This window comes from Lepidochelys kempii, chromosome 19 (genome assembly GCF_965140265.1).
Source record: "Lepidochelys kempii isolate rLepKem1 chromosome 19, rLepKem1.hap2, whole genome shotgun sequence".
NCBI lineage: Eukaryota > Metazoa > Chordata > Testudines > Cheloniidae > Lepidochelys > Lepidochelys kempii.
In genome coordinates, this window is record NC_133274.1 from 9,779,740 (window position 1) to 9,801,885 (window position 22,146).

Here is a 22,146-nt window from a genome sequence, read left to right on the forward strand (position 1 = left end):
AGGACTGCATACAAGCAGTGTGTGAAAAGTTGCAACACAGCTTGAGCGGCCTCAGGCCACTAAAATAGACTGGGGTTTCCTGGCTGCAAAGTGTAACAATGGCTCTCTCATCCCAGGGCTCAGCACACTGGGGGGCGAGGGGGGGGGTAATGTTCTCAAGCCATTCATCAAGGCCAACTTTACCCCACACCAACCATGGGCGTTTTAAAAGTATTTCCACACACACACACACACCCCCAGTTTAGTTGCTGCGGGTTTGGGTGCACAAGGAGGCCAAGATCCCTGCCCTAGGAGCCCGGAGCACTGCGTTTGGGCTGACGCTGTATCTGCCTAGGTCCTCCTATCATGTGGATCCCTCTGGTATTAGCATATGGCGTGTGGTTAGGAGAGGCCCCCCCTCACCATATGCCAGGTGTCTGGGGCGCTGTGTTTGCACTTGCAGAGGATGGGCTGAGGCCCGCACACCAGAGAGAAGCTTGATGACCCGTTGAGTCTCCAAACTATTAAAATCAATTCACAGCTCACTTGAAATCTAGCATAAGCTAGGGACTGAACAGTGACCCAGGATCACCTCACTGACCGTTGAGAGTCCGAGCTCCTCGCAAGATGAGGCCACCCATCTACAGCGAAACAGGGAAGCCGGCATTTAAGAACCTGTTAGCTCATCATCTCAGGGATTTAAATGGCTTCTGCTGTTCAGCTTGGTGCTGGGCTGTGCACTCAAGTCCATTCACATGCCTCAGAGTTTAGGGCCAGACCTTCGACTGGTGTAAATCAGCACAGCTGTACTGAGCTACGCTGATTTACACCAGCTGAGGGTCTGGCTCGTAGGGACTGCACAGGGGCAATATTGCAGCTAACAAATGAAACTCCCTTCCCAGCCCCATAGCACCCACACTGTGCTGTGCACACCTCTTTCCTGTCGCCCCCCAGATCCACAGCACTATTGCACAACATGCTTAGTGAACAAAGAGTGGCCTCTAGAGGTCACGAGGGAGTACAGCAGCCATAAAGAAACTACACATCAAGGGCTTGTCTCCACGAGCCAGGTGCCTTAACTTCAGCTAAATTTGTTAGTCTCTAAGGTGCCACAAGTCCTCCTTTTCTTTTAACTTCAGCTGTGATTTTACCCCGATACTGTGAAGCTGGTGCAAAAGGCTGTGTAGACACTCTTATTTCAGTTGGCAAGTGGCTTATTTTGATCTCACCCTGATCGATTTAAGCTAAACCAAAGGAGGCCTGGTTAAAACGAAATGAGTGTCCACACAGCCTTTGAACGAAGTCAGTTTAAAAATCACATCTTTACTTAGACTGGTGCAACTCTGCAAATAGACCTGTCCTAGAACGGGTTAGCTTGGAGAGTGATCAGGAAATGTACGAGTGTAGCTAGAGCAGAATTCAGCCCCAAAATTCAGATCTGGGTCCAGATGTGGAACAGCCCAGAGCTCCAGCTCCAATAGGAGTCAGGAAGGGTGGATTTGGCTCACCTCTAGTGGTAATAATGCTGATGATGGAGGTGAGAATTCTGCATTAATACAATAAAACAGGGCAGGAGAGGATTATTCTACAACCCAGCCCATCCAGGATTGTAGCCCTACACTTTGTCTTAAAAGCTGCTGCTTTCTTTTCGGTGTTCTTCTAACCCAAGAATGAGCGTTTATTTATTAACTCAACAAGCATCCATTGCCCTAAGAATAAACTCTACCCATCTCTGGGGGCAGGGGGGAAACGTACTCATGCGACTGCGTGTAATACTTTCCCTTCCACCGTGCTTGTCTGCTCTGTTTCTAATCGTAAAGTAAAATGGGGATACTGCTACTGCCCTCCTTTATAAAGTGCTTTGAGATCTACTGATGAAAAGCACTATAGAAGAGCTAGGTATCAGTATTATTGTTATAGATAAAGTGAAATTTTATACAAGCATAGAAATTAAAGGTGGAAAAGACCCTCCCCCACCCCATGCAGTCCATCTCTCTCCTGGTTACTGCAGGATTGTGCTCTGCGGGCCTTTTCTAGTGCTTTGTGTGGCCCAGAGCATGAATGTATATGAAAGAGAGAGTGTGTGTTTGTATAATACAAGTGCAGTCTTGAGCAGCGAAAGCCACAGATCCGCACCTGAAGTTGGGACAGTACATTCAGGAATTGCACAGGTCCAGGGAGACTGAAGTTGGAGTCAGTGAAGGTTGTAGCAGTCAGGCTCAATGTCTAAGGCTGGTGATGCAGGTTTCGGTGCAGACCAGCTGAATGAAGATGCTACTCCAATGACGGTGAAGGAGACTGCACTGCAGCCTGTTGTGGGTTGGAGGTCGAAGCTTCATCAGAGATCTGCTGTGAGGTTCTACTACGTGACATGCTAGAGGGCGAGTCAATATCACCTGATGTGGGGACGGCAACTAAACAAGTGCCGGGCAACAGCCAAGTCACTGAAGAGACTAGGGTCATTCAAGGAGCTCGGCCAGAACTACTGAATGGGACAGAGAGGCGTCACCCTGAGCAAAATCTGAGACTTCCTCAGAGCTTCATATGACACACAGACGCCTTATTGACAGGTGGGCTTATTCTCTACACTTAATAAACAGTGTTCAGAGGAGAGCACATGCAGGCTAATAAACAGCACCCTGGAAGCACTGGTTAGTGCTCAGCATAGGAGCAGGAAAGCAGATTTTTATTCCTAGCTCTGTCTGTTGTGGGACCTTGGGGAAGACATTTCACCTCTGTACAGCTCAGTTGCCCCAAATGTAAATTGGGAGCTACTAACCCCATAGGGGATGGTGAGGCTTAGTTCATTAATGTTTATAAAGTGCTTTAAGATGCTCAGCTAGGAAATACTCCCCAGTGATGGATGCTAGCTGGAAATGCAACAAATGATGTACCCTGCAATTGCCACTCTGGACACAAGAGGGCGTGCGCGGCGGCTGCTCCCATGTTGTTAAGGTGTGCAGCTGGTTGTGTGCAGTGATCCCTCCCTTGTGTGAAAGGCCCAAGTGCAGTGGTTCTCAAACTTTTGTATTGGTGACCCCTTTCACACAGCTAGCATCTGAGTGCAACCCCCCTTATAAATTAAAAAACACATCTTTTTATATTTAACACTATTATAAATGCTGAAGGCGAAGCGGGGTTTGGGATGGAGGCTGACAGCTCGCGACCCCCCCAAGTAATAACCCCCAGTTTGAGAACCCCTGCCGTAGTGTCTCACGTCCATCCATTGAGCAGCATCTCAGAGACCAGCTCAACGAGTGTGTTAGCGTGCGACTGGTGATACAAACCGAGCACCCAGTCGGAGAGCTGGTGTTAGAAAAGGGATCGTATCTGACACACACATAAATACAGGGGCTTAGGAAGCCATGACAGGGCAGGAGTCTGTGTTTCAGTCTTTGGCGTACAGCCCAAATCAGCCACACCAGAACCGGTTCGGCACCAAATGGCCCATTGCACGGCACTCACGTGTGCACACGGGTACCACATGGCACTTCACAGGTGATTCACTATAGTTCAGGTAGGTCCTGATGAGCCCCTGAATGCTGAAACAGGACAGCCAGTGCCACCTCCACTCCCAGGCAATCCCTGGAATTGACGAAGGGTTGAACTGGAGTAGTCACAACCCTAGAATGGCCAGCGGGCAGAGGAGAGGCTGCAGAGACATGTGCCTGTCCAGGCTCCATTCCAGGGCAGGGGATACTTTCTGGTAGCAGCACCCCTGAACCAGTTTGCAAGGAACCCTGATAACCCAGAAAGACCGTGGGAAGAGCTGGGGGCACTTGGTGGCACCTCCAACAGGATCCAGGCCTGAATGTAAGCTCTTAGAGCACTTGTATGTCCCAGATCTGCGTGGATCTTTCCTCAGCCACGTCCCAGAGGATGGCGTGATCTCGGTCATACAATCTGCCCCCTGCATGGAGAGAGGGGAGAGTCTGATGGGGAAAAGATAGGAGGTATTTTCTCTCTCCCTCTTCCCCGCCCTCTCCTCCACCCCCTGCCAATCTCCCAGCTAGGACCCAGTGCTTTTAGTCACTATTTACAGGAGCTGAGAAATCGCCTCTTTGGTAGCTTAGTGCCCTTATTTTGCCCCTTGGGCTCTGCCACTCGGCCATGTAGCCTCTCCTCTGACCAGTCTCCAATGGGGAAGTAAAAAGCCACGGGTTTTCCCGCTCTGCCCCGCCTTTCGAAGAAACAATTTTCCACCCAAAAACCTTCGTAGCACTGAAATGATCCATCCCCATTGGGCAGGGCTGTCTCTGCCACAGCCAAAGCCCAGAGATTTTGGGAGTGGAATTGAGGACCTGAGAAAGTGCCCTCCTTCCCCCCCTGAATTCAGACGGTGGGCAGGCCCAAGCCTCACCTTTCACATCCAGGATCATGTCCTCAAACATCTGGCTACAGATCCGCCCAAAAGAATCGATTCTCCAGGTCTGGCGGGGAACTCGGCTCTCAGCCCACAGCACCACCTTGGCGCCTTTCCCGGCCAGACCAATCACCTGCAGGCTCATGGTGGGGGCAACCTGAAACCGGCAACAGCCAAACCAGTCAGCCCCTCTGCTACCTCCCATGCCCAGCTCAGGCCTTCCAAGCTCAGACTTGCCATGGCCGTAAGGGACAGATAAAGTCCAGTGCAAAGTGCCAGGGACATTCCTCCCTGCGATATCAAGTGAGGAACCGATGAAGGGGGGACGTCAGTGCTGGGGGAGCCTTTTTCCAGTGGCACACACTGCTCTCTGCTGGCTGCCCCACACCCCAATGGGCTGGGGAGTAACCCCAGAAACTGAGTACGCAGGTGTGAGTCCTGCCTGGCATGGATCCATTGCAACACACCTCCCTGGGGAGCCATGATCCAGGGGGACCAGCCCCAAACAATCCCTCCAGCTCTGGCGGTTCGGGTGGGGGAATAGTTGAGAAATTAACAAGGTTGCCACGGTAACCACTCACAGCTGTATGCACATACAGCAGGGATTGAACCTGGGGATTGAACCTGGGTCGTGGGGTGTGGATCTGGGGTTCTGCTTTGGGCCCATCTCAAGCAGCCTATGACCCATGCAATCCAGGGCTGGTGACATCCCCATGAGTCCCCCCCCTGAGTCTCCAGTCACCCACACGCAGGGGCCAGTCCTGACCTGGTTTTTGATGAGCCCCTCCTTGTAGTACCAGATGGAGCTGCTCTGGTCACTCAGGTCCGAGACCACCACGCGTCCTGCTTTCATGTCCTCAACGTCATCTGGGACAGAGAGGAAGAACTGCAGCTCCGCGTTTTTTATCCGGAAGTAGATCCGTCTCTGGAAGGAGACAAACCATGAGCTTCTGCTGCCCCATTTCACAGCATCACTCACAATGGCCACCCTCCTTCTGGTACAGAGCAGCAATTACATGGCTTGGGTCTGTTCATAAGTGAGTATAAAGAGCTGGCTAGTGTAAGGAGAAGCCGGCTAGTGGCCCTGTGCACCACTGCCCTCTACTGGATTGAATCAGAACTGCTCCAAAATGTGTCATAAGCTCCATACTACTAACAGCTAATGGAAATCCTCCTTTAGCTCGAGGGGGAAAGTGCTCGGCTTTAGGAGCAGGAAGAGCTGAGTTTTATTCCTGCAGTTGCTATGAAGTTCTGACCATGGCATACACCATATAGAATAAGTGTATTGCCCCGTCCCTTCCTCTTGCAGCTCCAGATGTCCTCAGCACCAGCTGATCAAATCCCCAGACTAGTGCACATCCGTCTACTCCAGCTTGAGTGCAGATGTACCCTTGGCCAAGCCTTCCTATACCAGCTCTATCCACTGAGTGTAACTCGGAATCTCCAGCAAACCCCACTGAATTCCCACTGTGTCCCAGTAAATCCCAGGACATCTTCATGCACTCCCAGTAATCTAAGCACATGCTTTCAGTCCCCTGGGCTCCTGGCCCAAACAGAGAGGGAACAGCCCTCTGGCAAAGTTGTCAGCTCAGTAGGAACAGGGTGGGTTGTGCTGGTGACACATGGCTGTTAGCATCACTTCTGTTACTCCCCCGTTGAGAAGGTGGGCTAGGAAAGAGCAGGGGACTCCCTGTCAGTTTTCCCCTGCTTCCAGCACGTATAGCAGTAAGGGAAGTTTGGTGCCCAGCACTCACCTGCCTGATGGGGTAGAGGGAGCCTATGTGCTGAAGCCCGCTGTAGGTCAGCCAGTTGGTGATCTCTGTAGAGTCCAGCAGCCACTGGCGGCCTCGGAAGTTGCTGTGTTCACACAGCACCCATCTGGGGGGAGGGGAGAGGGAGCAAAGACATTCTGTTACCTTCCCCGTGCGGAAGAATGCTCCAAAGAGTGCACAGGCCCGGAGGGGTGTCGCCCTAGTGCAGGGGTTCTCAAACTTAATTGAACCACGATCCCCTTCTGACAACAGAAATGACTGCACCACCCCAGGAGAGGGGGCCGAAGCCTGAGCCCTGCTACCCCGAGCAGGGGTGCCAAAGCCGAAGCCCAAGGGCTTCAGCTCTGGGCAAGGAGCCTGTATCCTGAGCCCTGACACCCAGGGTGCCCTCGGGCTCAGGCTTCAGCCCTGGGCGGTGGGGCTCAGGCTTCAGCTTCAGCCCCAGGCCCCAGCAAGTCTAAGCCAGCCCTGGCGACCCCATTAAAACAGAGTTGCGACCCACTTTGGGGTCCCGACCCACAGTTTGAGAACCACTGCTCTAGAGACCCCACCAAACTCTATGCTCGATTGGGAAGCAGCGTGGATAGCAAGGGACTCGGAGTCAGGACTCTTGGTTTTTCTCCCCAGCTCTTAGAGGGAGCACGGTCTAACTGTTACAGGAGGGGATTAGAAATCAGGGCTCCTGGGTCCAATTACGAGATCGGTGTGTGACCTGGGGCAAGAAGCTCAACTTCCCTATTACGAGCTATTTTTCTATAACTAAATGCACGGATTGACAGCAGCAAAATCTGCACTCAGCACCCGGCCTCTGGGAGCTAAGCTTGTTTGAAAAGGGGTCTCCAGGAATATTTCATCCCACCTTTAATTCAAGGCCAGCCTGCTCTGAGTTAACACCCAGAGGGTGTTACCTGGGGAAATGTCCAGGCTTGTGTGTTTCAAGTTATTCTTTAACCTTCATGTTCTTCCACAACTGGGGCAGGGCTGAGCCACCTGGGAGTGTTTGTCAACCTGTTATTTGGGCCTGGAAGCTGCACAGCCTGGCTTCCTGCCAGCCCGGGGGCAGAGCCAAAACACACCTGCGTAGCTGACGGTCTGATTGGCTGGCATCCCAGTGGGGTCAGATGGGGAGAAGCAAACAGAACGGGTCTGTGCGGGTTCTGGCTCTGGGGAGGAGCCACAGAGGGGGTGCTGAGTCCTTTCCCACAGCACATTGTGAAGGGGAGACCTGGGAGAGGCTTCCCCAGCCTGGCTGGCCTGGGGCAGCGGTGACCAGGCTCATAGTGTCAGCTGTGGGCTGGGCTCTGGCACAGGTTGGGTCTGACTGTCCAGGGCTCAGGAGCTGGTCACAGCCGTCAGGAGGGAGGCAGGGCTTTCCCCGCGGCTCTGAGCGTCGTGTGGAGTGGTTCCCTCAGCATCTGGATACTTCCCTCTATGTGACACGGGTCCAAAGAGAATCACTATCGGTCACTGTCCTGGGTACGTGTCAGGCATCACAGAAAGGTGGCTACCGTTCCCTATTGCTGTGGGGTGACGGAAATCCGAGGTGGGTCACGACTGAGCAGTACTCAGGACGTGTTGTGGGGTACGGTACTGCTGGTTGTGATGGATGCACACCCAGTGGGCGGAAGGTCACTGCTGGGCACTCTTCCTGGTTTATCCAGATGGATCACTATTTCTGGATGTCAGAGGGGGCCCCTGGGAGGTCGCTGGCCCCTATTCTTGGTGTATGCCGGGGGAAGTTCGTTCACTTACATCCCGCCTTTCACGCGCACAGACAGCACGTGGTTATTGAAGCCCTCAGCCTGCAGGCTCCGCACTTCGCTGGTCAGCTCTATCTCCTTCCCTTCGAAACGCTCCAGCCCATGCAGGAAGATCGAGGGCTCCGAGAAAAACTGCAGGAAAAGGGGAAAGAGATGGAAGCAGCGAAGGGGCAGGATGGGGCAGGCAGGGAGGATACACATGGCGATACACAGGCAAAGCCAAGAAACTGCTAAGGGGGATGAGGAGGCAGCATTGGGATTTGAAATACTTACAATTGGGACCTTCTTCAGCGACCGGGTGACCGTGGATGAGACGCAGCCCATGGCGGTGAGCGTCGGATACTCGCCGTCCGATAGAACGTGCTGTTCCCCCTTGAACTCCCAGCCGTCATAGAGAATCCAGCTGGAAGTGAGATGCACCCACAGGAATGATTCTGACCCCAGGGGCCTTTGGGGCAGGCAGGGGACTGGGGTGCAGGTTCCCTGGGCTCTTCCCAAACCCTCCTCCACACTTATGTACCAGTGAGAGGAACTCCCTGCAGCCCCCTCCAAACACAGGGAACCTCACCCCCTCCTCCCCACCTCTTCCCCAGCACACAGCCCTGCCATGCCTCTATCAAACCTGCAAGACACCTGCCTTCCTCCTGAACCTACCAGCCCCCAGGTCCTTCCTCCTGGGACCTGGCAGTCCCCTGCAACTCCCGTCCAGATCCTCCCCACCCCAACCCTCAAGAGCTCATGTGCTTCCCAGCCCACTTGCCAAACACACAGGGCCCATCCCCACAAATCCAGAACTGAAGACCCTGCTCTTCAACTCCCCAAAGAGCCTGCTGGGGCACAGCCCCTAGGGGTTCCTGGCATGATCTCCCATGTTCCCAATCACCCCGTCAGAGCTCTGGGAGGTTCGTGCGGCTGCCAGCATTTCAACGCCAGCTCAGCAGCCCCTGCTTAGTAAATATGGCACGTGGCTCAGAGCATGTGCGGCAGCTCTGGCTGGCCTGATGGACGCGTTACCTGCCTCCGTGGACCCTGCAGGACTGGGGAGTGAAGGCCTCCGGCAGGGACACCTGATCGTCCTCAAAGGAGATGTGATCACCGAGGTAATTGGGATCTGAGAACAGCTGGATCTGGAGAAACCCAGGAGTGAAACTGAATGAACTGGGCCAGCAGGGCACGGGGTCGGGGCTGGGGGAGTGTTAATGGAGATGGGACCCAGGGACGGATACATGCGACTTCTCCAGCAGGCAGCTCGTGGCACCTCGCGAGGCAGCATCCCCCAGCAGCTCAAGCTTGTGCGTCCAACCCAGCACCGAGCTGGCAGAGGCCACAGTGATCTTAACACCCCCACCAAACCAGCATCCGCTCCCAATGACATCCCATTACCAGAGGCACCCAGACCCCAGGGGATGGGCCTGTCAGAAAGGAGAGAGACAAATTACAACCCCACTCCACAGGATCCCACCTCTTACCCTGGAGACAATATGCAGACTTTGCTCCCTGACCTGGAAGAAAACAAGCCACACCTGTTACTGTCTCACCCCGCCTGCGCCAGGGGCTAATACCCCACAGCGGTGAGCACTGCACTCAGATGGGGCCTCAGCAACGCCCATTAACATCTCCCACCACCTGCACCAGGAGCACATGCCCCACACCAGTTCCCTTCACGCCCCAAGGGGGCTTCCCATGGTGTGCTGCAGAGCAAAGGGCCCCGATTTGGAGCAACTTTGTCCCCACACCAAGCACGGGAGGGTCAATACTCCCTGCGCTGGGTGTATTGCCCCGGGGCCATCTCCCCTGGCTGGCGCTCCCTGTACAGCAGGAAGGCGGATGGCAACAGAGAATCAAGCCCAAAGAACACCGATTGAAGGACTTCTTTTTTTAACACCCCTTGGCCACAGGGCAAGGGCAAGGGCAAGGCAGGGTGCGACTCTTTTGCCCAGAGGGGCAGGCAATTGGGGTGATGTGGGCTCCCTCACAGGGGGCAGGTGTATGGGGAGACACAGGGCTCCCTCACCTGGAGGACAGGTTGCACTGAGGAGATCCGGCTGTCACTGGCTCCCCAGTCTTCGCAGTTCCGATACACTCCTTTCTCCAGGATGTACTGCTCGCCTGAGAAGTTCGTGTTCTCATAGGCCACCCACCTGGCCAGAGAAATGGAACAGGGTGACTTAGACACCCATCCAGCTCTCAATGCACCCTGCCAATCATGCAGTGTTGCACGTGGGGGAGTATTACTTCCTTACCCCAGTGGTGATCAGCCCTGAAGCATGTGGATTCCTACCCCAGTCCTTAGCACAAATGTTCCTGCTGGTCACTAAGTTACCCAGCACTGGATTTGCCAAGACCCTAAACTCCTTTCCCCTCTTCTATATTGAAGCTGTCTCCCTTGTTCCCTGATACAGCACTGTCCCCGCCGCCCCCGCACCCGCAGCCCACAGTGCAGCCTCACCCCGCCCTTCCCCAGGGCTCTCACACTCCACTCAGCACGTGGATGGACTGGGTTGTGATTCCATAGCTGGCCAGCTCCACGTCGGGCAGCGCTTCGCTTAGCTCCACACTGGGCCCATCCTGGAAGTCCTTGGCCTCAAAGAGCACCAGCGCCGGGTCTGAGAAGTCCTGTGGGAAGAGGGGAACTCTCTCTCAGTCTTTCTGTCTGCCTGACTCCCTCCTCGGTTTGTCACTGCTTGGCGGTGGGTGCCACTGGGCCACGGCAGGCTCCCTCCACAAACACAACCTGGGTCCCTAGTGGTGCTGGATGCGGCAGGTGATGGAGAATAGGATAACCACTAAGTCACCGGTTCAAATCCAGCCTGAACCGTTGTTACCGGCTGGTGCCGTGTGTGTAATGAGTTTGGTGGGTCTTCTGAGTCCCACTGGGACAGGTGTCCACAGCACAAAAGCTACTGGCACTGCTTGGCACCCTTCTGGACAGTGGTCTCAGAGAGGGCAAGGGCTGGATAGATAAAGGCGCTGAACTCCCCTGGCACTCTGACTTCGGCTGAGGCATGTGGGCGGGCAGTGTGGGAGAGCCGGCCCTGCCCAGGCTGGCGTGGGTAAAGGAGGTGGCAATCCAGCCGTCTGCTGTCAAACACCCTGCCGGCCCCGCAGCTTGCTCCTCTCACCGTCCGGATCAGCCGTAAGGACACCAGCTCGTCGTTGTAGCCGCCCCACTGTGTCCAGTCATGGTATTCGCCTTCCTCCAGCAGATACTGGTGGCCCCGGAACCCTTCCTTCTCGTAGCCGACCCAGCTGAGGGAACGGAGACAGACAAGCAGTCAGTTCCGTCACGCACCTTCTGGGCCCACATTCACCCCCAGGCTATTGAGATGCTTCTCCTATTGCTAGGGGCACTCCTTTCCCCTTTGTGTATGGGGGCACCTCACCCAGAACAGCTCCTGGGCTTGGAGACCCCGGTCTCCTTCACCTTGGACTTTGGCCACCAGAGCACTTTGCAATGACGACAATCTCACCCTCTGGTCTCTGCAGTTCCTCCATACACTCACCAGCCCCCCAGGATGCGCAGAGACCCCATTGTGGACATCACAGGGCCCTGGCTGTTCTCCTGCTTCTTCAGAGCATAGATGTCTCGGTTCACTTCGCAGCTGTGGCCCTGGAAACATGCCTTCTCATAGATCACTGCCTGGAGAGACACAGGAATCACATGGCGATTGTGGAACCTCAGATCCAGACCTAGTGACTCCTGCAGGGGTAGGTCGGGACTGGAGTAGCTGGGAACTCCCCCACAGCCAGTGCTCCTGCCCCATTCCCTACAGCGCCCCCTACTGGAAGAGGCTGGAGTTGCGGGAGCACTGCCACAGCCAGTCTTCTGACACCATGCTCTATAGTCACTCCTCCTAGCAACAGCTGGGAGTGGGTTGTGAGCAGTCCCTCAGCCCATCTCTTGGAGTGATCCCCAACAGCACCTCCTGATGGGAGTGGCTGGTTCCACAGCAGCTGTGAGCACTCTGGACACCCTTCCCTTTGCGAACTGATCCTTTCACCTGATCAGTTTTAGGGCCCTGGCTCAGCAAGTCCCTTCCTCTCTTACCTTGGGCTCCCCAGGTTTCTCTACAGCAGGGCAGCCCTGAAACAAGAGGAAACCAGAATGAGAGCTCAGAGAATTGCCCGGCAGAGAGCAAGAGAGTGAAGCAGGCCACAGATGCAAGGCTCAAACCAGACAAGCTAAGGGCTTGGGGCTCAAAAGCTACTGAAGTCAAATCAGGCTGATTTATAGTCTTGTAAGGAAGGATGGGGCTGTGTGTGAGCTTCAGCTTGTCTTCTGGCTTGATGAGACACCTGCCATGTGCAGCCCTGGGGATTCAGAGTGTTCCTGCTTCGTTCCAGTCTCCACAGTGCACTGGCCATTTCACTAGGTCCCAGACACCTTTCCAAAAACGCAGCTCAGGACAAACCATCTCCGTCAGGGGAGGTTCAAATGCCAACGGTGGTCGCCATCTTTTATAAGATATGCTTGATCCTGATACAAGGCTGTCTAACATTTTGTGAGAAACCAGTCACTACTTTTGCACCATTCTATCTGAGAAGGGACAGAGTGATTAGCTGGTAGCACCCCCCAATGGGAGGGTGGGAGGCACCAGTGCCAAGCACTCACCAGTTTAATAGGATGCATAGAGCAGACGGAAGGGTCCTTCGCACCCCAGGCTTTTAAATTGGGATACCCGCCAGGTTCCAAAACATAGGGGTCGTCATCAAAGAAGGGTCTGGAGTAAATCAGCCACCTGGAGGACAGCGAGAAAACAATTAGATATGGACAAGCCATGGGCCTGACCCATTGCTCTATGAACAAAATGTGAGTCTTTCCACTGACTTCAAAGGTCATTGGATCGGGCTCCTTCTCTGGTTTACGTCTCCCCTGCAATTCCCTGTGTCGCACTGGGAAGCCAAAGCAGGAAGAGAGGAACCCCCACCCCCAGATCCCAGCATCACAGTATGCATGTCTTACAGGCCAGAGTGGACAATGATGGAAGAGGCCTTCAAGGGCTGGCCACAGATCCGGGTGTCTTCTGAGGAATCCGTGAACCTCACTTTTGTGCCTTCTCCATTCTCCTCAGTAAACAAACTGATCTCGGGGATCCGATAATCCTGCAACAGGAGACAGCAGCCTGCTAGCCAGCAGGGACTAAAGTACTCTTCATCTCTCCCCGAGCTTGTGCTAAGAACCACCCCAGGGAAACCTATCCCGGCCTCCAATCAAATGCCAGCTGCTTCACTAATTTAGATCCCAAAAAACAAGTTAAGATCAACTTCCATCAAGGGCTTTTTCTCAGGTTGTGGAGAAGGAGTTCGATGACATTTTAGATTCTCTTCCAAATGGACCCAAAAGCCCTAGAGATTCCAAGAATCTGCCTTGTAAAAAAATCCAGGGCTCCATCTCTGACGTTACTCTTATTATTGGCCTCATCGTTGTCTATGTTGACCTCCTCCAACAAACGCTTCCATGGCCAACGATCTCATCATTCCACTTCCATTGGCACTGCCCTAGTGCATAGCCCTCCCTCGCACTCTGCTCCCACTCCAGCTGCCATGCATGCCCTTCTGCTGGGCCTGCGCCACAAACTTCACGGGCGTTGGGTCTACGGTTTGGGCCCAACTCTACTGAACATCCCATTGCTTTGGAGGAGGGGAAGCGTTTTCCAAGAGGATCAAACCCACCCGGAGAGCAGCCTCAATGGGGTCCCGCACTTACCCTCACCACCCTCTTGAAGGAGCCGATGCGGAAGGGCGCGTTCTCAGGCACCTCCCCGTCTTTCCGATAGGCTGTCCATGGATTATTGATCTCCACATCCCCCTCGGCCAGCACACACTTCCGCCCGTGGAATCGCGGCTTCTCGTACATCACCCAGCTGGAGGGAGCAAAGCGCATGGGAGGGGGGTCTTGCACTGAGAGCACTGCAGGGTAACCGTGCTGCCTGCCAGCAGAGCCTCTGACCCTGTGCCCGACTTGGGAGTCCAGCACCGCTTGCCTGCCCACTGGGACCCCGACCGGGCAAAGGGAACCCTAGTGCTCATGTGGTGTCCCAGCGGTGTCAGTGGGTCTCTGTGTAGGATAAAGGGTCTTACCCATGAGGATGACTTTGCAGCATCAGGGCCTTGGACAGTAACCCGGGGTCAACACACAGCGGGGAGCAAACCAGGGGAATAACCAAGGAGACCCGATTAAACAGTGAGCTGATAATCAAGAGACTGTTAAATTCCCAGCAGAATAGTAGAACCTGGATAATAATCAGAGGGATCAGTGCAAGCCCAAGCTGAGCCACTGTTTAAAGTCCCCCCGTCATGGGGTTTCCAGAGAGTGACCAGAGCCCTGGATTTAGTCTTTGGCTGCGAGGGCATTTTATCAGTGACCAGGGCACTAGTTTCTAACCACCAAGATTAGGGCCGAGACATGTTCAGTGCTGTGCGCTCCCTGCCCCAAGGAGCTCACAATCTAAATAGACCCAGCCAACAAAGGTAGGAGACAGGAAGGATTATTCTCCGCACTGGTGAAACAAGGCATAGAGATTTCTTGCCCAAGACCTCACTGGGAACCAGTGGCGGAGCCGGGAATGGAGCCCTCATCTCCTGAGTCCCAGCTCAGTGCCTTAACCTCCCTCTCCAGTGCTGGAGAGTCGCCCGAATGTGGGGATTGGGGTTCTCATGCAAGCTGAGCTGGGCAGCTTCCTACGGGTCACAGACTCATAGACGCTAAGGCTGGGGGCACCATCGGGATCATCTAGTCTGACCTGCTTATGGCAGGCAACAGAACCTCCCCCACCCATTCCTGTAGTAGGTCCCTAGCCGCTGGTCGAGTTCCTGAAGTCCTCAGAGCTTGATTCAAGTTACTGAGAATCCACCAGTTACTCGAGTTCAAACCAGCAAGCGACCCATGGCCCATGCTGCAGAGGAAGGTGAAAACCCCCAGGGGTCTCAGCCAATCTGATCTGGGAGAAAATTCCTTCTTGATCCCAAAGACGGCAACCAGTTTGATCCCGACCCCCCCACCAGCCAGACACCTGGGAAAGAATTCTGTGTAGTAACTCAGAGCCCTCCCCATCTAGCGTCCCATCTCTGGCCATTCGAGGTGTTTGCTACTAGCAGTCGCAGATGGGCCACGTGCCATTGCAGGCAACCTTACGGTAGCAGAGCAGCCGGCGGTACGCTTACCCCCCTCGGACCACCCGGATGGAGATGGTGTGGGAGAGCTCCCAGGACGTAGCGTCAGCGACATCGCCCCAGATCTCCCTCTTCTGGCCCGCGAAGCCCGACTCGGAGAACAGAATGATCTGGAGAGAAATGACACCACCGCTAGCCTCAACTGCCTGCCCTGCCCCTGCGCCGGGCCGACGCCCCCACCCCAGCCCTGCCTACAGCATCAGTACCTTCCCAGGTCTCCCGTTGAGCTTCGTGGGGGGGTTCTTTGCCTCTTCCTGGAAAAAAAGAAAAGGATAACAGGATAAGAAGCGGAAGCAAATGGCACGTCCTCTGGAAAGAGCCGCGCACTTCGAGAAGGCTCCCTCGGTCCCATCTCGTCTTCTCTCGTCTGCCCCAAGATTCCTTCCTTCCACACACCTGGCATCCCATCATCTCTGTTCATCAGTTACCTCACCCACTTCTCTCCAGCTATCCAGCCCCTGTCCTACATGGCGGTCTCTCTAGCTATCCTCAGACACATCCAGCTAGCTAGCTCTCTCTCTCATACAGAGCTTTCCATCTATCCAACCCCATACACCTCTGTCTGTTTTTCCTTTATACTCAACCCTCTATCTATCCAACCCCATAGACCTCTGTCTGTCTATCCCTTATACACAGCCCTCTGTCTATCCAACCCCATACACCTCTGTCTGTCTATCCCTTATACACAGCCCTCTGTCTATCCAACCCCATACACCTCTGTCTGTCTATCCCTTATACACAGCCCTCTGTCTATCCAACCCCATACACCTCTGTCTGTCTATCCCTTATACACAGCCCTCTGTCTATCCAACCCCATACACCTCTGTCTGTCTATCCCTTATACACAGCCCTCTGTCTATCCAACCCCATACACCTCTGTCTGTCTATCCCTTATACACAGCCCTCTGTCTATCCAACCCCATACACCTCTGTCTGTCTATCCCTTATACACAGCCCTCTGTCTATCCAACCCCATACACCTCTGTCTGTCTATCCCTTATACACAGCCCTCTGTCTATCCAACCCCATACACCTCTGTCTGTCTATCCCTTATACACAGCCCTCTGTCTATCCAACCCCATAGACCTCTGTCTGTCTATCCCTTATACACAGCCCTCTGTCTATCCAACCCCATAGACCTCTGTCTGTCTATCCCTTATACACAGCCCTCTGTCTATCCAACCCCATACACCTCTGTCTGTCTATCCCTTATACACAGCCCTCTGTCTATCCAACCCCATAGACCTCTGTCTGTCTATCCCTTATACACAGCCCTCTGTCTATCCAACCCCATAGACCTCTGTCTGTCTATCCCTTATACACAGCCCTCTGTCTATCCAACCCCATACACCTCTGTCTGTCTATCCCTTATACACAGCCCTCTGTCTATCCAACCCCATACACCTCTGTCTGTCTATCCCTTATACACAGCCCTCTGTCTATCCAACCCCATAGACCTCTGTCTGTCTATCCCTTATACACAGCCCTCTGTCTATCCAACCCCATACACCTCTGTCTGTCTATCCCTTATACACAGCCCTCTGTCCATCCAACCCCATACACCTCTGTCTGTCTATCCCTTATACACAGCCCTCTGTCTATCCAACCCCATAGACCTCTGTCTGTCTATCCCTTATACACAGCCCTCTGTCTATCCAACCCCATAGACCTCTGTCTGTCTATCCCTTATACACAGCCCTCTGTCTATCCAACCCCATACACCTCTGTCTGTCTATCCCTTATACACAGCCCTCTGTCTATCCAACCCCATACACCTCTGTCTGTCTATCCCTTATACACAGCCCTCTGTCTATCCAACCCCATAGACCTCTGTCTGTCTATCCCTTATACACAGCCCTCTGTCTATCCAACCCCATACACCTCTGTCTGTCTATCCCTTATACACAGCCCTCTGTCTATCCAACCCCATACACCTCTGTCTGTCTATCCCTTATACACAGCCCTCTGTCTATCCAACCCCATAGACCTCTGTCTGTCTATCCCTTATACACAGCCCTCTGTCTATCCAACCCCATACACCTCTGTCTGTCTATCCCTTATACACAGCCCTCTGTCTATCCAACCCCATACACCTCTGTCTGTCTATCCCTTATACACAGCCCTCTGTCTATCCAACCCCATACACCTCTGTCTGTCTATCCCTTATACACAGCCCTCTGTCTATCCAACCCCATACACCTCTGTCTGTCTATCCCTTATACACAGCCCTCTGTCTATCCAACCCCATACACCTCTGTCTGTCTATCCCTTATACACAGCCCTCTGTCTATCCAACCCCATAGACCTCTGTCTGTCTATCCCTTATACACAGCCCTCTGTCTATCCAACCCCATAGACCTCTGTCTGTCTATCCCTTATACACAGCCCTCTGTCTATCCAACCCCATACACCTCTGTCTGTCTATCCCTTATACACAGCCCTCTGTCTATCCAACCCCATACACCTCTGTCTGTCTATCCCTTATACACAGCCCTCTGTCTATCCAACCCCATACACCTCTGTCTGTCTATCCCTTATACACAGCCCTCTGTCTATCCAACCCCATACACCTCTGTCTGTCTATCCCTTATACACAGCCCTCTGTCTATCCAACCCCATACACCTCTGTCTGTCTATCCCTTATACACAGCCCTCTGTCTATCCAACCCCATACACCTCTGTCTGTCTATCCCTTATACACAGCCCTCTGTCTATCCAACCCCATACACCTCTGTCTGTCTATCCCTTATACACAGCCCTCTGTCTATCCAACCCCATACACCTCTGTCTGTCTATCCCTTATACACAGCCCTCTGTCTATCCAACCCCATACACCTCTGTCTGTCTATCCCTTATACACAGCCCTCTGTCTATCCAACCCCATACACCTCGGTCTGTCTATCCCTTATACACAGCCCTCTGTCTATCCAACCCCATACACCTCTGTCTGTCTATCCCTTATACACAGCCCTCTGTCTATCCAACCCCATAGACCTCTGTCTGTCTATCCCTTATACACAGCCCTCTGTCTATCCAACCCCATACACCTCTGTCTGTCTATCCCTTATACACAGCCCTCTGTCTATCCAACCCCATACACCTCTGTCTGTCTATCCCTTATACACAGCCCTCTGTCTATCCAACCCCATACACCTCTGTCTGTCTATCCCTTATACACAGCCCTCTATCTAAACATCCCCATTCTCATCTATCTAGTCCCTATGTATGCATTCCCTGTGCATAGCCATCTATCTAATCTATCTACCTAATCCCAAACACTCCCATCGATCTCTCATCCAATATAATCCAGCTCTCCAGATCTATCATCCAATCATATCAGATCATCTCTCACTTGCCCCTATACCAGCTGCTGTACCAGTCTCTCTCCGGGACACTCCAGATTCCACGACTTACCTTACTCCACGAGCAGAAGGCAATGGAGCTACTCGTGGAGCAAGGTGCTGCACAGTTTGAGGAGGGGGTATCAGAATCGGCCCTTCTGTCCGTCCCAGAGTGGCTCATACCCAGCTGGGTGACCCTGTGTGCGTCATGACGACAGCGTCAGTTCTGCCCACGCCTCAGAGCCTCATCCTGATGGGTGTCTGCACCCCTGCCTCCCATTCTCCCCGTTGCTCTGCGTTCTCCCCAGGGCTCCAGAGGGGTGCAGGTCCTGGGGTCTGCCAGAGTGGAACCTCCCCCCTCCCTCACCCAGCTCACGTCAGCTAACCCCACCCCCACCAACACCACAAAGCTTCCCCCCTCCCTCCAAAGACCGACTTCACACCAATCACAAATATTACAAAGGCCAAACCCTGCTGTCCTTACTCACGGGGAGTTTTGCCTGAGTAAGGACCTCCTGAGCTGACCCATAACTGATGATGTTATTGGCACTGTTCACAATGATTATCAACGCTCTGCTTTGGGAATGCAGGTCCCACCAGTTTCTTTGTAGCTTTTCCCCATCAGCGGTGGAGCACAAGCTGCAGGGTCAGAGCAGCACAGTGGGACTGAGGGAGTTTCTAGGGTGCAGAACCCCCGGTGAGTTTTGATTCCCCTACCACCAGACGAGGCACTCAAGGGCATGGCATTATTGGGACGGGGGTGAGGACAAGCTGAGCTGGCTTCCTGCTCAGAGCTCTTGAGACTCACCTGACTGCGTAGTGTGGATTTACTCACCCCAGCTGCAGGGTGACCCAGCAACAGGGGAGGAGTATTTTTCTGCTCAGCCTCCATGAAGAGCAAAGGAATCTGGCCAGTGCTTTTGTCTATGCCTGGTGCCTTCTGAGGGTCCAGAGAGACTTGGACTCCAGCGGGGGAAGGCTCAGAGGTCAGCTGTTCACAGGGTTTCAACTGTGGTCCATTGGGTGGCATCCAGCCCTGCTCTCTGGCATTTAGCAGAGCCAGGTCAATTGGCGTGGGTGAGCTCCTTCCTTCTCGCTCCTTCTCCAGAGCTTTGAGCGGGGGCGTCACGGAGGAGATGTACCGCCTGTAGAGGAGGCTGCTGTCCAAGCGGGAGTAGGGCTTGTCTTCCGTGGGGATGGCCTTCTGCTCCCGGAGATCTGTCAGCAGGGAGGCACCTTTGAGGATGTTAGCATTGAAAAGGATGCTTTGATTCCTGGAAGCCTTCTCGTCCCCTGGGGGCTGCCTCAACTTCCCCAGGAGGGACAGCGTCTTCTCCTCTATTTCAGTTGACATGTTTTCCCAGGGGTAAACTTTCCTGGTCTCCTCTTCGGCCTGTGGCTTATCAACCTTACTGAGATACGGGTTCTCTATCTCCTCCTCCTCCTCGGGATCCACGTTCTCCCATTTTGGTCCATTCTCCTCCAGATGCTTCTGTTCTGTCCGACCAAAGAGCTTGCTGAGGGCCTCCGGGAGGGGAACCTGGGACTTGGGAGCAATGTGATGCTCGTCAATGGGCGGCAGGGTAACGTATTTTCCACGCGAGGAAGAGCGCGATGGCCGGGAGATCTTGGGAGGCTTTCGGATTTCGGAGGGCTCCATGCTACGGAGGGTGTCCACCAAAAGTTCCATGTCCACAGACAGGTCGGGGTCCTCTTCTGCTGTCTCCTGGGGACTCCCCGTTGGCTGGGCGTGGCTCAAGGCTTCAGGGGAGGCCTTGGTCTCTTCAGATGAAATGTTGGACTCTTGTGCAGATCCCTCGGAGCTCCATGCTGGTTCATCCCCCTCACCCCTGACCTTAGCCTGGGAGGCCAACAGCTGCACGCCAGCTAAAGGTTCTGGATTGCCACTGTCTCCTTGGGCGCTATGTCCAGGCGAGCCAGCAGCATTAGACGTGCTCTCTGTCCCGGGTGCAGCTAACACGGCATCCGCAGTGCTTGGCATGCCGCTTTCCATTGCTGACCCAGCTGAGGCCGCGCCGCCCGGACCTGGCAGGCTGCCGTCGGTTTCAGATCCGCTCACAGCGAAGGGACTGTTCTGCCTCTGGGGTGCATTTATGCTGGTGCTAAAGGCGCCCAGCATGCCCCTGTCTCCTTTGGATTCAGTCACATCGGCGCCGCCGGCTTGAGTCATGCGGCTTTCTCCCTGCAAGCCAGCTGCAGAGCTACCAGCAGCCTCACCAAGGGCCATCTGGCTTCCACCAGCACACTGCCTGCTCCCTCGTGCGAATTCGCTTATGCTGGTGCTCTCCACGTTAGGCCCAGTGACTTCTCTTCCAGATCTAAACTCAACAGTGCTTCCAGCTTTGAGCATGAGGATTTCCCTTTCGGATCTAAATACAGTAATGCTGCCAGCATTTGGGATGTGCCATTGCTTTTGGGAACTGGTTACAGTAGTGATGCCAACAGCACGGGGCCCGTGGCTTTCTCCTGGGGACCCAATGGGCGTATTGGTGCCAATTTCACTGGGCTCGTGGCTTTCTCTTGGGGACCCAATGGGCGTATTGGTGCCAACAGCACTGGGCCCGTGGCTTTCTCTCGGGGACCCAACAGGTGTAGTGAAACCACCTGCACTGGGCATGTGGCTTTCTTTTGGGGACCCAATGACTGTAGTGATGCCATTTGCACCGGGCAAGTGGCTTTCTCTTGGAGGTCCAGTGGATGCAGTGGTGCTGACAGCGCCGGGCAGGTGGCCATCCCTCTGGGATTCAGTGAGTGCAGTGCTATCAGCAGCCTGCTTTCCCCTTTCAGTCGGCCTCGTCTCCCTTTGAACTGGAGAATAGATTTGTGAGAACACGGGCGTGTGTTCAGAGAAATCCTGCCGCAGGCCGGGAGATGGGGAGCAGCTGCCGTCTGTTGGAGAAGGCAAGTCTGAAGATTCCCTGCCTATTGTTCCCTTCTCCCAGGCCTCCAGCAGCATCGACACCCGGGAGGGGCTGGCAGCAGCCTCTAACCTCCGTGACAGCAAAGAGACCTTGCGGAAGCCGGGCTTGGCCTCTTCCTCGGGCTGATCAGCAGGTGCTTTCTTCCAGCTGAACCAGGTGCTCCGGGTGGACTCTCCTGGCTTGGGGTGATGGGCGTGGGAGCTACCGCCAACCTTCTTCATCTCGTCTAGGCCCGTCCCAGCGTCACGGCCTCCCTCTGATTGAGCCTCCTCGCCTGCCGCCCCCGGGCGATCTCTGCACGGCCCAGAGGAGCTGGGGGAGCTACAAGGGGAGGAGAGAAGAGACACAAGAAGCTGTCAGTGCTTGGGCAAGGCCCAGAGCTCTCTGCTTTGGCTCTGTTCTCACTCACTGGCACTGCACCTGCACTGAGCAGCTACCATCTTGTAGAAATCACAACCCGAACCGAGTTCCTCCCCCTTTAATTAACTAACCTCAGATCAGCCCCGCCCCCCCGCCCCCCCCAATGAGCCTGTAGTAAGAGGCTACCGCGGCTTCCCCCACCAACCCCTCCGGCTCTGGGGGATGGATCACACCCCAGAACCTGGGTCATAGCCTGTTATGCAGTGAGAGTTTGTACATCAGGCTGGGCCGCAGTGGAAATCAGGTGGGGTCCATCAGACATCACTGCCTCCCACTGGAGGAGCAGTCGCCCTAGGAGCCAGCCAAACATCAGACCAGTCATGTTGTTCCAGAACCAAGGTGCTGAGTGACACCTGTAAAAACCAGCTGGAAAACATTCAACCAGCATTTCCTGTG

The 22,146-nt window shown here is 54.3% G+C and overlaps 1 protein-coding gene across 1 annotated transcript in view; it reads right to left on the minus strand.

Moving 5' to 3' along the window:
* Nucleotides 1-1,928: 1,928 nt before the first annotated feature.
* Nucleotides 1,929-22,146, minus strand: part of CRYBG2 (crystallin beta-gamma domain containing 2) — a 35,068-nt gene continuing 14,850 nt past the window's right edge. Inside the window, exons 4-22 of the mRNA XM_073317733.1 lie at nucleotides 19,197-21,651; nucleotides 15,254-15,301; nucleotides 15,039-15,157; nucleotides 13,582-13,738; nucleotides 12,838-12,977; nucleotides 12,487-12,613; nucleotides 11,923-11,958; nucleotides 11,378-11,514; nucleotides 10,997-11,123; nucleotides 10,348-10,490; nucleotides 9,889-10,015; nucleotides 9,344-9,376; nucleotides 8,889-9,001; nucleotides 8,148-8,277; nucleotides 7,867-8,006; nucleotides 6,097-6,220; nucleotides 5,109-5,267; nucleotides 4,340-4,499; nucleotides 1,929-3,889 (exon numbers count right to left, since the gene is read on the minus strand). Coding sequence (XP_073173834.1) covers nucleotides 3,801-3,889; nucleotides 4,340-4,499; nucleotides 5,109-5,267; nucleotides 6,097-6,220; nucleotides 7,867-8,006; nucleotides 8,148-8,277; nucleotides 8,889-9,001; nucleotides 9,344-9,376; nucleotides 9,889-10,015; nucleotides 10,348-10,490; nucleotides 10,997-11,123; nucleotides 11,378-11,514; nucleotides 11,923-11,958; nucleotides 12,487-12,613; nucleotides 12,838-12,977; nucleotides 13,582-13,738; nucleotides 15,039-15,157; nucleotides 15,254-15,301; nucleotides 19,197-21,651 — 4,564 coding nt within the window. The 3' untranslated portion in view covers nucleotides 1,929-3,800. The remainder of the gene's footprint in view (nucleotides 3,890-4,339; nucleotides 4,500-5,108; nucleotides 5,268-6,096; nucleotides 6,221-7,866; nucleotides 8,007-8,147; nucleotides 8,278-8,888; nucleotides 9,002-9,343; nucleotides 9,377-9,888; nucleotides 10,016-10,347; nucleotides 10,491-10,996; nucleotides 11,124-11,377; nucleotides 11,515-11,922; nucleotides 11,959-12,486; nucleotides 12,614-12,837; nucleotides 12,978-13,581; nucleotides 13,739-15,038; nucleotides 15,158-15,253; nucleotides 15,302-19,196; nucleotides 21,652-22,146) is intronic.